This window comes from Lissotriton helveticus, chromosome 1_1 (genome assembly GCF_964261635.1).
Source record: "Lissotriton helveticus chromosome 1_1, aLisHel1.1, whole genome shotgun sequence".
In the NCBI taxonomy this organism is placed as follows: domain Eukaryota; kingdom Metazoa; phylum Chordata; class Amphibia; order Caudata; family Salamandridae; genus Lissotriton; species Lissotriton helveticus.
In genome coordinates this window covers 1577427307-1577442392 of record NC_136057.1, presented here as the reverse complement: position 1 = coordinate 1577442392, position 15086 = coordinate 1577427307, and the positions used below count along the sequence as shown (strand labels likewise).

The 15086-nt window shown below is 49.7% G+C and overlaps 1 protein-coding gene across 1 annotated transcript in view; it reads right to left on the bottom strand.

Moving 5' to 3' along the window:
- The window catches only part of CDC73 (cell division cycle 73), a 589523-nt gene that overhangs the window by 513329 nt on the left and 61108 nt on the right, over positions 1 to 15086 (bottom strand). The window contains exons 2-3 of the mRNA XM_078687289.1: positions 13309 to 13414; positions 11473 to 11542 (exon numbers count right to left, since the gene is read on the bottom strand). Of these exons, the coding sequence (XP_078543415.1) occupies positions 11473 to 11542; positions 13309 to 13414 (176 nt within the window). The remainder of the gene's footprint in view (positions 1 to 11472; positions 11543 to 13308; positions 13415 to 15086) is intronic.

The following is a 15086-nucleotide window of genomic DNA, read 5'->3' as shown; positions in this document are numbered from 1 at the left end:
GTGTGCGGTAGAAGTGCATTGAAGTATGTGGGCTAGCTACGGATTGTAGAGTAAATCATGGAGTGTGTATGTCCGTGGTAGGTGCCGGGATCGGCATTGCCTCCCCTTGGACCCCGGGGTCATCTATGTCCCCCTCTTCCTCACTCTCCACTGCATCGTCCCTGAGTGCCTGGACCAAAATTTCCCATGCCAGCGCCGTTTCCTGAGCTTTCTCGTCTGACCCTCGACGTGCCAACTGGCATCTGATTGTGCTTTCTGCTGCCGCCCATTTCTGGAATTCGGCCAGCCATTTCCGGTGTGTTGGCGCCGTCTTTGATTTCCATCCCCTGGTAAGTTCCCTCTTAGCAATAAGTAGGCCCATGTCTATGAATCTGCTCGTCAGTTTAGTGTTGCGTGTGTGTGGGAACCAGTGTAAGATTGTAGTCGCACTGTCATATAGCAGGTCCCTGTCTGTGGCTTCGTTCAAGGTGTCGCCCACTTCCCTCCAGAAGTCCTGTAGGTACGGACAGCCCCGCAGCATGTGCAGTAAGTCCGCGCCTAACAGCGCACATCTGGGGCACGCTGCGTCTTCTGCGCCAAAGTATTGTGATATTTTCTGTGGGGTAAGGTAGGCCCTATGAAGTATGTAGAGGTGTATTAATTGGAAGCGGGCGTTTCTGGTGCTTTTCCTGGCCCTCTGAACCAGCTGAGCCCACGTAGTGTCCGGGATTCCCTTCTGCAGGTCCGTCTCCCATTGGGTTTTAAGTCGCGTCAGGGGTTGTAGATTAGCCTCGAGTAGTCTAGAGTGTAGACATGTGACTGCCTTAATCGTTCCCGCAGCCATCATCGTGTATTGGCATGCAGGTGACGTTGGAGGTTCAAGCAGCCCTTCCCCCCAGTGCGCCTGGATCACGCGCACCACGGCCGCATGCAAAAGATAATCACCCCTAGGAAGGTCGTACTGTTCCTGCAAGGCCTGGTAAGGCATGAGCACCCCATCAGAGTATAGGTCCCCCACCACTTGCAGGCCAGCCTCCTCCCAGTTCTGGAGGTTCGACCAGTCACCACCGTGCGGAAACGCTGTTAACATACCTAGTGGGATCTCAGGCGCATATGGATGACCCGGACCCGCTCGCCTCTGCATGCGATTCCAACAGAGCCTCAGCGTTCGTTCCTCCTGGGACAATCCCCGAAGTATGAGTTTCTGTTGCAGGGTGATAAACGCCAGCACATGGCGGGGGGTGCCAGTGTCCCTCTCCTGTTCCGGGCCCCGGTACACCCTTGCTACCTCCTGTGTGAAAAACTGCAGCTGGGCAGCTAAATAATAGAGCTCGAAGTCCGGGACCGCGAGGCCGCCCTCGTTCTTCGGGCGGGTCAGGGTCGCCAAAGCTATCCTCCTCCGACCAGTACCCCACAGAAAGGACACTATCTGTGATTTCAGGCGACGAAAGACGCTTCCCGGTACCCACACTGGGAGAGTCCTAAAGAAATATAACAACCGCGGTAGGGCTATCATTTTAAGCAGGGATACCCGACCTGTCACGGACAGCGGAAGAGTGGCCCAAAAGGCCATATTTCCTTGTAACGTACGGATACAGCGGCCGACGTTGCCTTCCAGCAGGTCAGCGGGAGCATGGTAGACGTGCACTCCTAAATAAGGGAGGCAATCCGGCTCCCAACGGAGTTTGGGGTGGGCCCAGGGACATCGCTCCGCTTTCCGGAGTGGGAAGAGGCATGTCTTAGCCCAATTCACTTTCAGGCCTGAGACCTCTCCGAATCGCGCCAAAAGGCGCTCCGCCCCCTCCACCGCTTCCTCTGCATTGTCCAAGAACAGCAGGAGGTCGTCTGCGTACAAAGATATGTGGTGGTGGATCCCGCCGACTTCCAGCCCCTGGTAATACTCTCCTCCCCGGGCCAGCGCTGCCAATGGTTCCATCGCGAGGGCAAATAAGAGGGGGGAGAGTGCACACCCCTGCCGAGTACCCTTATGCACTGCATAGTGGTCTGATATCAGCGCTCCTACCCGCACCCTAGCTCCAACCGACGCATAGAGCACTTTCGTCCATCGCACATATCCCTCACCTATACCAAAACTGTGCAACACCTTGTATAGGTAGCACCAATCCAGGCTATCGAAGGCCTTCTCTATGTCTATCGCCATGACCATAGGGGCCCTGGCGAGCGGTGGAGGGTCCGCCACAAGCCTCAGCAACCTGCGGATATTGTGTGACGTGTTTCTGGTGGGTATGAAGCCTGACTGGTCCTTGTGAATCAAGTCCTGCATGTGGGACACCAATCTGGCGGCTAATATAGTGCTTAGTATTTTATAATCTGTCGTCAACATCGACAAAGGTCGGTACGACGCCGGATCAGTGCCGTCCCTACGCGGTTTCAGTAAGGGGACCATAATCGCCTCGCGCATCGAGCGGGGCAACTCCCCCTTCTCATGCGCCTCTCGGTATACGAGCTGGAGGCGTGGTGCTAGGATATCTATATATTTGCCATAAAATTCCACTGGCAGTCCATCCACACCCGGTGTCTTGTTGCGTGCCATTCTTTTAATGGCCCCTCTAATCTCCGCTAGGTCAATCGGGCCCCCGAGGGCCTCCGCCTGTTCTTGCTCGAGGTGTGGCAGTTGGGTCTCCGACAGCAAGGCGTCAGTCATCTCGGCTCGGTCCACTAGCTCCCTCCCATATAACCTTTCGTAATATGTTGTGAAACAACGCAATATATCCGGTTGGGAGGTGGATGAAGTGCCATCTGCATTCACCATGGATAGTATCGGAGCTGCGCCCCTACTGGGGTTAGCTAGCCAGGCCAGGAGCGTCCCCGTTTTGTCCCCCTCCGCAAGCGCCTTAGTTAGGTACGTTTTGTAATCAAAACTACGGAGGCGCTCCACCACTGCAGCCACCGCCTCCCGCGCAGCGCACACCCTGTCCTGCAAATCAGGGCGGTTGGGCCTCTGTTTTTCAACCACTCGCAGAGTTCGCTCAGCCTTGTCCAGGTCATCTACTAGCGTCCGCCGCGCACCCGCAAACTTCCCTATACAGTGCCCCCTCACCACTACCTTCAACGCGTCCCATTCCACGGCCCTGGAAGAGGCAGTTCCCTCGTTCTCCATGAAGTATTGGGAGATCCTCTCCTCCAATGCTCCGCTGAACGGTGGGTCATCTAGCGTATCTGGACGAAGCCGCCATGTCGGGATTGGTGAGACCTCGTCCATCCAGGCCAGCGTGAGGAGCAAGGGGTTGTGGTCCGATATCGTTCGTGCCAGGTATTCCGTTCGGGCCACCGACGGTAATACCGAGCGGGAGCACAGGAACGCATCTATGCGGACATGAAGGTCGTGTATACCCGAGTGGAAGGAGTAATCCCGCTCAGTCGGGTGTTGCGCACGCCAAGCGTCTGTCAGGTCCCACCGCCCCTGCCAAGTAGATCTGTGTTTCGCTAGTCTGTGTACCGGAGATGCCTTCAGTGGTGGATGTGATCTGTCTAAGGTGGTATCCTCGATAGAGTTGAAGTCCCCCCCCATCAGCACCGGCCCAGTTAAATAAGAGGCCAACAGCCTGGATAACCTGGTAAAGTATGAAGCCTGCTCTACGTTCGGTGCATAGGCGCTACAAAGGACTATCTGGCGGCCCCTGAGTAACCCCTCAACTGCCACATATCTCCCATCTGGGTCTACAGTGTGCCTAGTGACCTGGAAGGGAACCCCCGCCCGGATCCAGATTAGTGTCCCTCTAGCAAACCCCGAGTATGTGGTGTGAAACAGGTGACCTCTCCATCTCCGCTGCAAAGCAGCCCCTTCCTTCTTGGTTAAATGGGTCTCCTGCAGAAAGGCGATGTGCACCCCTCTGCGAACTAGGTGGGAATGTATCTTATGCCTCCTTGCCATCGAATTCAGTCCCCGCACATTCCAGGACACACATTTCAGTGAACCCATACTAGCCATTGCCCCAATATAGTCGTCGCAGTCCAAGAACAGTTCGCACCCGGACACCTGACACCATCCCGCCCCTCCCCATCCCCAACGCCCCCCCCGTCCCTCCACCCCGAACCCCACCTCGGGTCTCCCCAACTACCCTAGGCCCTCCCACCCCCAGAATAGGACCTAACTGCAAAGTAGTCACTCCCATCCAAACCTGTGAGCAACTGTGCCCACGAAACTGTTTAGTCCGTAGTAAACACCACGGAGGCCTTATGGGCCCTGTGGCACGTGAACTGGCTACTGACCCCTACTAAACCCGTCCCCCAACCCCTTGCCCATTAATACTCAATGTGACTCGTAAAAGAAAAGTCTTACAGTGGTCTGTCCCAGTGTTTGTGGAGGCATCGCCTTCAAAGTCATATCTCACCACTTTCGTGGACAGCTATCAGGGTCCGATGATCTCTCCCGAAGTCTGCGGCGTGACCTTCGGGCCCCTGGCGCCCTCCAACCCCGACAAGTCAGTGTCCGAGCCCGTAGCCAGGGCCTCCGAGGCCGAGTCCTTTGTCGATAGGGCCGGCGCTGTTCCCGACACCTCTTTCACCGCCTGTAGTGCCGCCTTCCGTTCTTCCTCTGTCTGCGAGGTCGTTGGCCTCCTGGGCCCTCTGCCACGGTTACGAAGCCGACGTGATCGCCTGATTGAGTGGTTCTGGTACTCTTCCTCCGCCCGGGACCGGGCCCCGTCTGTTCCCGCCTTGTAGGAGTCCCACCAAGTCCACGCTTCTGCTGAAGTTTCGAAAAACAACGCTTTCTCATCCACAATCACTCGGAGTTTGGCTGGGAATAGCAGCGAATACTTCAGCCCCTCTGTGCGTAGTTCCTTTTTAATAGAGAGGAAGGTGGCCCGCTGCCTCTGAGTCTCAAACGTGTAGTCCGGGAACAGTGTGACCCTACTGTTGTCCACTTGAAATGGGCCTGCATCCCTGGCCCGCTGCAGGAGCCAGTCCCTGTCTCTATAGTGGAGTAGTTTGAAGACCACTGGGCGGGGCGGTAGGCCCTCGCGTGGGGGCCGGGAAGGCACACGGTGCGCCCGTTCCAAGGTGAAGAAGGGAGATAGGCCCTCCGGGGCAACCACCGTTTGCAGCCAGTCGGTCAGGAAGCCCACCATGTCCGTGCCCTCCTTTTTTTCCGGAAGGCCCACCAAACGCACATTATTCCGCCGGTTGCGGTTTTCTGCGTCCTCTGCCCTCCTTTCCAGGGCGTGTATCCGCCCCATCGCGTCCGTGAGCCGTCCCTCCATCGATTTCTGAGCCGGCACGACATCTTTCAGGGTATCTTCTGTTTCCTTGACCCTGTCCACCAGCTTCGCATGATCTGCACGCAGAAGCCCCAGCCCCGTCGCCACCTGACCAATATCCTGGTGCAAAGCTTCCTTCGTGGCCGCAATGGCGTCCAGTATCCGATCTTGCATCCGCTGTAACTCCGTGGGGGGTCGTGAGGAGTCGTCTGGCGCTTCCGTGGATGGGCCCCCCTCTCCCCTAGGTCCTTTAGGCTTCCCCATCGTTCACCCTCCGAGCTGGCCCGGACCTTCACGGCCGGTCGGTCGGGTAAAGGCGGCGGCCCCGGAAACAGGTGGGTCGGCGGCCCCCGGTGGTTCCGCCACTGGCTTGGTGTCCAGGTGCGTGGTGGTTCTTCTGGGGAGTTCTGTGTGGATCAGGTCGGGCACCAGTCGTGGGAGTATCACCCCGGGATCACACAGCGCGCCTCCGCTGCCCGGAGAGCCAGGGAGCTGCTTCAGGGTGTGCGCGGCCAGCTCCAGTCCCCTTTCCCCACTCAGCCCCGTTTACGGGGTGTCCGCACCGGGCAGCAGTAGCGGGTCAGAGCCGCCGTTATCCCGAAAAGAGAGCCCCTCCAAAGTATCGGGGGGGGGGGCAGGCAGTGTCAGGCGGCCTGTCCCAGCTCACAGGGTTGGTGCGCCGGTACTCCCAGGTGGGTTTCGCTCAGAGCACGGGGCTGGGCTGCAGTGGTCTGAGGGGGGTCCCCGCTGGCCTCTCCCAACACCAGCAGGGACGCCGGCCGCTCTCGTAGCTGCAGATCAGGGCTCAGGCGGCCCCCAGTGGGCTCCGCCGGCCTCCCCCCAGGGAGAGAGTGCAGACCCCAGCACCCGGGCAGACACTGACTCGGCGCCGCCTGGGTCTAGCGCGTTGCTGCGGCGGCCCGGTCCAAGATCCTCCTGGGCTCTTCCCGCCAACGGTAGCGCCTCGGTGCAGGCGGGGGCAGGGATCTCTATCTTCGGTTCCAAGACTCGGCCGCAGGGCGGGCCCCCCGAACCGGGCCCGGCTGCACCGGGGGTCAGGGCCCGCTCCGAGTCTCCTCCCGCGTCCCCGGAGGACCAGACTCACCGTGGGCAATCTTTTCCCGGCGATCCGTCAGGGTTCAGGCAGCAATATTGGGATCACAGGCCGCAAAGCCGGGGTCTGGATTTTCGGCCCCGCAGAAGGGGCGGAGCCACTCCGGAGCCTCGTCTCCCGGCCGAGCCGCACACCGCCTTCAGGGTCCGCCGGTATGCCGGGGGGCTGCAGTCTCCCCTCGGCGTGCGATGGTGCTCAGTACTCCTTTCCCGGGCAGCAAGACCCCCTATGTGGGCTCACGGTCGTCCTTTCGCCCCCGCAGGTCAGGCAGCCGCCATCTTGCCCTCCGAGGGTCCGGGAGCTCCTCGTTACGCAGTGCCCTTCACGAGTGCTTCTGCGGCTCGCCACTCTAGCCGGGACAGACCTGGGTGTCGTCTGCGGGATCGACCCGGTTTTAGCGGGGATCCCGGGTCCGAAACAGGATAATTACGTCGGATGATGGGCAGTGGGTCGGGAGCCTCGCTAGGCTGCGACCATCGGCATCGGCTGCAAGCCACGCCCCTGGTTAGGGTTCCATTGGCAAAAAGTGCAGTTTTAAGCATGGGGCTCATGGTGTCTCAGCCAGGGCAGTTGCCTGTTTGGATGGTGGAGAGGGCAACGTCAGAGATGCTGCCCAATTTTCACTTACTAGCTACCATCTAAAACCCTCTACACGTCCACAAATATCCAAACACAATACCAGCAAAGGCATTCTCATGCCCCAGAAACCTCATACAGATTTCAATGTGTATTGAACCACTACAAAACCCCAACAAACCACACCTACATACAATTCGACCCCCAACTACACTATGGCAGCTGCATCCTCACACAAAACAACTCTGTCCTATAACACATCACCAACACAACGCCACATTATACATAGTTTTAATGCATCCAGATACGCACTCCCTGTTCAAACAAAACACCACCTCTATCCTCTACTTGCTCCTAACAGATCCCTTTTTTATCACGACAAAACCTATACTCAGCCTTCCAACACAGCCTCCTCTTTTTACTAATTACACAATCATACAATCTTTACACACCACTCTAACACAAAAATTACCTATTCCAATGATCACATCTAACACATACACATAACTCTTGCGCATACCCTCTTACACACCACATACTCATCTCCAAAACATATCACCACCCCAGTACTATTCAAATAACTCACCAGCAGTACTGCACATACAAATCATTCACAGAAAACCACTACCTCAATATCTCCTCTCACCCCTCCACAAAAACAAAACATACATCTCAATATAATATACTTGTTACACATGTATTCACTTACTATGTAATCATCTATCTATTAATTTAGTCCCATTGTACAAGAAAATAAATAGTGCTGCGAAAGCTTTACTTTGTCTTGCCAACACCATACACCTCCATCAGTTTATCCTCCATCTTCTATCTCTCACATCCAAAAACCTTTCTACTACTATGATCTCCAAAATAACCCTTCCTAGACTCGCCCCGCCTACACATCTTCTATCTCACCCCACTACAAACCTTACTAAATTCTCCCTGAGGTTATTTTGACTGATCTCAATCTTCATTTTTCTACTGATTCTGTTTCTCCCTAAATCCTTTCTACAGGCTCTTCCCTCCTCCTTATCTCCTTTACCCACCGGAGACCTCAACTTACTACTATGATCTCCCAATTAACACGTCTGGTTTTCTTCCATCTTCTATCCTTCCATTACTCTATTCAATCCAACTAACAGATCACATGTCCTCTGCTCAAATTAACTTGTACCTCCCTATACTAACATTATAATCATATTTCCCTACACTAATCCATCACTAATCATTTTAAGTTCCACAGTAGTGTTCTACTCGCTGAAAACTATGATGCCTCGTCAGGGGTAGTAAACGTTCTATAAATACAGTTACAATCCTATCTGTACACAATTTAACTTTCAATCGTTCTTGGCAAATGCCCCCAAACAGCAGATTTCTCTTCAGTTTCCGACAGGCTTTACTTTTTCTCTACATGCTTTCCTTGCTACCCTAAAGGATCAACTTCTCTTCATTCATCTTTCCTTCTCAGCAATGGTACAATTAGCAACTGTTTGCAACTTTTTTTTCGTTTGCATTTACTGCATTTTGGTGAAAGAGCTTTAGAAAGCCAATGAGAAGTATTGTGTAGTGAAGTCTCTAATTTAAGGTTCCTCTTCACAGGAAAACATGCTTTTGCTTTGTGCACCTATCCTAAGATAACTGTTGGACGAAAGTGAATATTTAACAAATATATATATTGTGAGAAGTTGGCCTGATGTATGATGTCTCCAATTCTGGGGGCACCTTATATCAGTCCAAACAATCCCTTATGGTGGTGGTTGTAAGTCAACCTTAAAGACAAGCTATCCTAGAGGTAGCATGGACTAAGCAGCCTAAAGGCTTAACTCAAGAGGACATGTGAAGCCAGCTGTTTTACCATATGCAATCCTGTAATATCAAATGAAAGGACACCACACAAGTTATATATTATAAAAATATATGTATTTATTCTCAGAATAATCCCCACTACTCTTTATGAGCAATGAAGCACAAGCGTTTAAACAATAGCACAATATAACATATGAAAGTTGCACAGTTATGGATGAGGCCGGTGGCCACTCAAACCATATATCAATAACGTGGTATAACAATCACTAATCGATCAGTGGTAAGGCTTAGGGCCTTGGGAATCGCTGGGACTACACTGGACTAACAGCAGTTAGGACGGGAGTAGCCCGCGGGATTCGGGTGCAGTGCAGAAAGCACACGCATGCACCAATGCAAAGTCAATGGTGCGTAAAAGTTATCGAGTTACAGTTTTAAGAGTCTTCCGACTGGACTAGAAGGACAGAACTTTAGACTTAGACACTAGAGGTGTAAACCACTACAGGAACACCGGTGTTCAAGAGTTACCTCACCCACAGGAAGCGGGTGCACAGGTGCAAAGATGTGTCGGGTTTCGTCACGAAGATCAAGGGTGTCTGGAGATGAAGATGCTGCAGGCGTCCAGAAGAGAAGTGTCCGGTGTGATCCAAGGGTGGATCGAAGATGTAGAGTACCTGAAAGCAGAGGGGACAGAGTCTGGGTCACTAGCCAGTGACCAGGAAGGAACCAGGAAGGAACCAGGCGATGTCGGGCGCAATCAGGTGCTTGTCGTGAAGCTAGTCTCCGCTGCCACATGGACTCTGGGGCACCGAGGATGTCCTGGAGTGAATCACGAGCTGTCCCACGAAGGCTCTCGCTGTCGGCGGTGTCGGCTTCAAGATCGGAGTCAAGAGGCCTTGGCAAATGCAACCCACGCAGGATTCGAAGATCGCTTCTTACTCGGACCAGCAAGGTCAGAGCGGGTGCTCCTTTTCAGGGGAGCGAGGGCCAGTCTGGAGCAACCAGACTAGCAGAGCAAATTCAAAGGTTCGTCGGTACTGGGGCCACTAGCCAACGGGCAAGCGACCGGACCAACGCGTCGAGCAGGAAATTGCAAAAGGGCCCCACGCAGCACTCTGTGAGTGTGGAGGGGTGAGCTTTGGTGCAAAAGCTGCTCGGGGCTGGAGCTTCTCAAACTCCAATGCACAGCTTCGAGGGGGCCTCGGATGCTGCACGGTCAGCGCTTCGTAGTTTTTCCAAGATGGCCGGCCCCACGCTTCAGGTCGCCTCCACGGGTCTCAGCTCTGCAGGGAATGTGGATCGGGCTGTTAGAAGGGAGGCACGCTGGGTCTTGTCAATCTCTGTCGCTCGAGTTCTGGCGGGAACTGCAACAAAGCAAACGTCGAGGTGCTGGATGGTGCCTGTTTGCACAGGGTGGTCACTCCTTGACCACAAGGGAGATTCTTCAGTCTTCTACGTCGAGTAGGATGTCGAAGGGTCCAGAGTTTCGTTTCATAAGTTTCAGTCAGGATGATCTGATGTGCATCTGCACAGCTCCTACCTTTATTCCAAATCAAGGGGCTAGATTACCTGCTAGGTCCCTCCTATAGGTGGGACCCAGGAAGGGGGTGGTTACACCCCTTTTCCTTTGTCCAGTTTCACGCCAGGACTGGGGCTGGATGGCCCCAGAACCGGTTTGACTGGAATCTGCCCAGGGACACCTTGTGCGCCCCAGGCAGTGTCTAGTTTCTTTCAACCCTCCCTGCTACAATCCACTATCTCCTGTCTGGGGTGGTGTGACACCTCCCTGTGACAGGAAACCCTTTGTCCAGGCGTCCTCTGCCAAGTTTCGGTCAGTAGCAGGAGGTCAGACATGTGTCTGTGGCAGCAGCATCCATTTTGTGATGCTGGGGCTCTGGTTAGGATTAACCGCGTTTTCAGTAAAGTAACATGTCTTCTCCCTCTAGAAGGGTGGAATGCTACCCCCGTCGCCAGAACTGGCGAGGGGGTAGTATTCCAAAGTGTATGACACCAAACACGACATGTTTTGATAAAGCCAAACCAAAATTAGCATTAACCGCGAGGATTATAATGCACTTAAGAGTATATGGTATGGCAGTATCACGAGAACAGCAGTGGGGAAATGGTTCCGAACACTGAAGACAGGCTCAGCTCATGCTAGAGTGCCATCTCACATAAAACCAAGCACTCTGCCTCCAGGATTGTTAAGGCCTGCCATAGGAGTGACTTATAGGTGTATATATGTCCAGATATAGGTTTAGACATAGGTATACTATATCTTAAGCAAGGGGTGAGTACACCACCTTGCCCCAGCTGTGTGAACAGCCAGTTGTGTGGATTTAAGTACCAGCCAGGGGTGGCAAAAGATATGCTGCACCCCTGGTAGGCCTTGGATGCACCTATGCCCTGGGCACCTATAGTGCACTGTACAGGGGCTGATAAGGTGTCCAGTACCAAATTGGTGATGTACCTATAGTACATGGAGTCCATTTAAAGAGCGAGCAGATAGTTGGCCTGGGATCCTGCTAATCAGGGCCTCAGGCTAAGTCGAAAATCAGCTAAACACAAGGCAAAAAAATCTGGGGTAACCATAGTCAGGTATCCACCTTCCTACATATATGTATGAGAGTGAAGGAGCCTACACACAGTAATAAATATATCAGCTTAAAGGCACTCCATTAATTTACTATCTGTGTTTCTGACACAATATAAGATTATCAGCTGAAGCAAAGCAGAATAAATCAAGATAACAAATGAAAAAGGAATGTTTCTACTCACAAGTCTCCCCATTTAGGTATGCGAGGAGATCTTTTCTGTCGGGTCTTCTCACCACAGGAATATTTTCAGTCTGACGAATTAAATTGAAAATTAAAGAAATGTGTAAGAGGTTATGTAATCATTTTTGTTCACAACTGTACATTGGTTTGTAACCCCCACCACCTTATCAGGTGTTGTGATCAGAAGACGTTTAGCGACAAAAGACACTTGAGGATTACCACTAGCATCAAAAAGGCAAAGAATTCCAGAAATGAGCAAAACAGACAATTTTAATAGCCAACTTATCAGCAATCACAAATTAAAACTAAAGACAGACTTGTCCTAAGACATTTGGCAACTGATCTGGGCAGTGGAATTCAAGCTTTCACTGTGCCAACCCTATGAGTGAAAAGCCCAACATAATGCATTTCTATTTATAGCACAGATGCTTCATATCTCAATCACACAACATATCACTCTACTAGCTACCCAAGAAACATGGGGTTAATCTCAAGATTCGCATTTAAAAAAAAAAAAAAAAGGTCCGAACACCAACGCTGCCACCCCAAACCTGTTAAAATCATATGAGCTTACGAGGTACGCATCTGAGGCACCCCAGCTTTAATCCTACTCCTTTACATGCAGTTTTAAGAAAGCAGAAGACCGTAAGTAAATCGCTATAATGTTTGTGGGACAGGCTAACACTAATAAGTTTCTTTTTTGGCCCTTTTATGAGGAATCTAGGCTTATTGGACTGTTCCTATATGAGAAAACTACATTTAAAACTGGTTGTTCAGCTTTTATTTTCCTTCAGGTAATGAATCAAGCAAGAGTATGCCATTCCTGCAATCTCTTCCCATGTATTTTCTTTAAAGATCAAAATATTTAAATGTTCTGTAGTTAATTTAGATGGTTGTATTTTACGCAACTAATCAGCGTACACATGTGTCACGGAGTTTAAGTTTAACATATCGACTAGACCAAGTAGGTTTCTGGTAAGTAGACTTTAGTTCGGTCTGAGTACAACATATGAAGATGAATTTTTCAGGTTTGGTTTATCAATTTTATATTCAAAGTAAACTGATCTGTACCAAGGTACTCCCTTTCCGGTACAGCGATTACTATGAGTGTGTGTGTGTATATTTTATTTTAAAAACCAATTAGTCATCAGCATTACAAAAATGCCTTAATGACATTTGGGCAAAGTAAATCAGGCCCAAGTGCTCTTTAGGTTTTAGGCTCCAAGTTTTGCCATTACTCATAATGGCTATTCACACAGACTGTTCCCAAATTGTTCAGGTACAATATAAACTGTTAATGTAGGTTTACCAGCCGCAAAATAAAATGGATGTGACTGCCCGAGTTTCCCCAACGATCACAGTACAGATATAGCAATTATCAAATAACTTCGACAAGTTGCAAGTATGTTTGAAAATCATTTTGCAGAACTGAGGATGCCGTTAAACTCCAATCTATTTTTAGAATGCTCTAAATTTAGGTTTCATGAAAATGTTCAAGTTTTAACAGTTCAAATCTCTAGACCTTTCTGCAACCCTCCTCAAAAATATTTATTCTCATTTTGCCCTACTAACTCACAAGCCTATATCTCCTAATCGGAATTTCATGATTTATGACCAACTTATTAGCCAAAGTTTTACAAGAAACAACCAGCGTTAAGCTTTCAATTAAAATATTAACATGTTTCAGGATGGGCTCACTGAGACCATATGTGTCATTATCTTCCAGCATCTCAGTGGTCATGCATATCATAATTTACTTGAAAATGTATTCCAGAATACAAAACTTTAGAAAGTTGACTTCAAACTCTGGAAAGAGAAATTAACTATGGTCACTTACAGCAGCACGTCTGACATAAACAGGATGTGAAAGGTGCACATTATTCAGCAGGAACAAGATGGAATCCAAATTGTAATACTCCCTTGGCTGCCCCTCCTTTCCAGTCCTGCAACAAGTGGTAAAGGTAAAGGTTAGTATTCATCTTCAAATCAAGCTTAATTCACATCTAAAATGAAGATTGCAGATGGAAGCAGAAATTGTTTACTTACTACTTCTGAAGTTGGGAGTAAAAAGTTATTCTCAAAGAATAGAAAGCAATTCCTGAGCACAATTTTTTATCTGTTGCACGCGAAAAATAAAAAATAAATGTTTTAAACTTTTTGGGGGTCGAGCCTACGCAGCACATGCGTTGCTGCATTAGGCATGCTTTATTGGAGTATGGACTTGAAGCCCCGCCCACTCTTTGCCCATATTTGCTATTGGCTGGTGTCATTGCCCTTCGTAAATGCTGGCTTCTGATTCATTAATAGGCTTGTTAGTCCCTCCTTAGTACCGCATTGTCAGCATTTGTAACCTGCCTTGAGGACTGGCCCTTTTACTTCAGTTGTTACACAGTACGTCTTATTTAGTCTGTAAGCACTATTTTCTTAACTGAGTTTCACCTACTGCAGGCACCACATGCTTTCCTGCAACATGCTTTCACTTTCCAAGCAGCCTGGGACAATGGCGGCCACTTCTTTGAAATGTAATAGGTCTTGGATTTATAAGAGTTTCAGCTATTGGCATTGTAAATGACAATGCCTTTTATTTATGTGTTAATTATCAAAGCAGATAAATAAAAGCCAGTCATTTACAATGCCAATAGCTTAAACTCCCGCAAATGCGAGACCTTTTGCATTGCAAATGCTTGTTTTATTGTACATTTAACACAGTCAACAAAGAGCAGGAATACCAAAGAGATAAAACATCAAAAAAGAAGCTTTATGAAAACCTATGAATGTTTCGATGGAGACAATTCTTGCTGCTGTACTTTACTGTATTGCAATATTTATTTTGTGGTGTATCTTTTTACAATTTTTATGGGGAGACATCCTCCTAATACACTTTACTCACCTTCACTTTTATTATCCTCCTTGTACACACAGAGACTCATGGATGTGTGTGCCCCTTGGAGAATAAAGAGAAATAATACGTGCTCGGTCTAAGTAGTTAGAGGGCAGAAGGGGGCCGGCAAAAATAATTCTGGCTAACACATGCAAACTGACATGCACAGGTGTGTATTTGTACAATGTGTGTCTGTATGTGCATGTTTAAGTCAGACCTGTTAGTTTTCCTAAAGTTTGTTTTGTATTATATAAAACTAGAGCAGCTTCATGGATTTTAGATGTACCAGTCTCTGGAAACAAAAAACTATTATATAGCTTGTATGATACCCTGTCTATATGGTCAAACTGATTTATTACGTGACACCATCTTGGACTGGAATACTTTATCCTGCACCTTTGTTTAGTTGATCCAAAATAGCCATTATGTTGAGTTTAAATGCAGATGCCATCTTGGAATGGTGAAACAATTATATGGTTTACAAAATACGATGCCAAAATGGCTGCCACATTAATTCTGAACATGCCCGCCATCTTTGAACAATATAGTATATAGTATTTCATGGACCATTCCCAGATAGACACAACCATCTTAAACATGGCAACCATCTTGATATGACAACAACAATGCTATAAAAATGTAAAATACTGCTCCAAGATAGGCAGCACATTTAGAATAAGTGGTTGAGCATGCTGGGGAGCTGAACACGAGTGCTCTCAAATGCACCTGAAAAT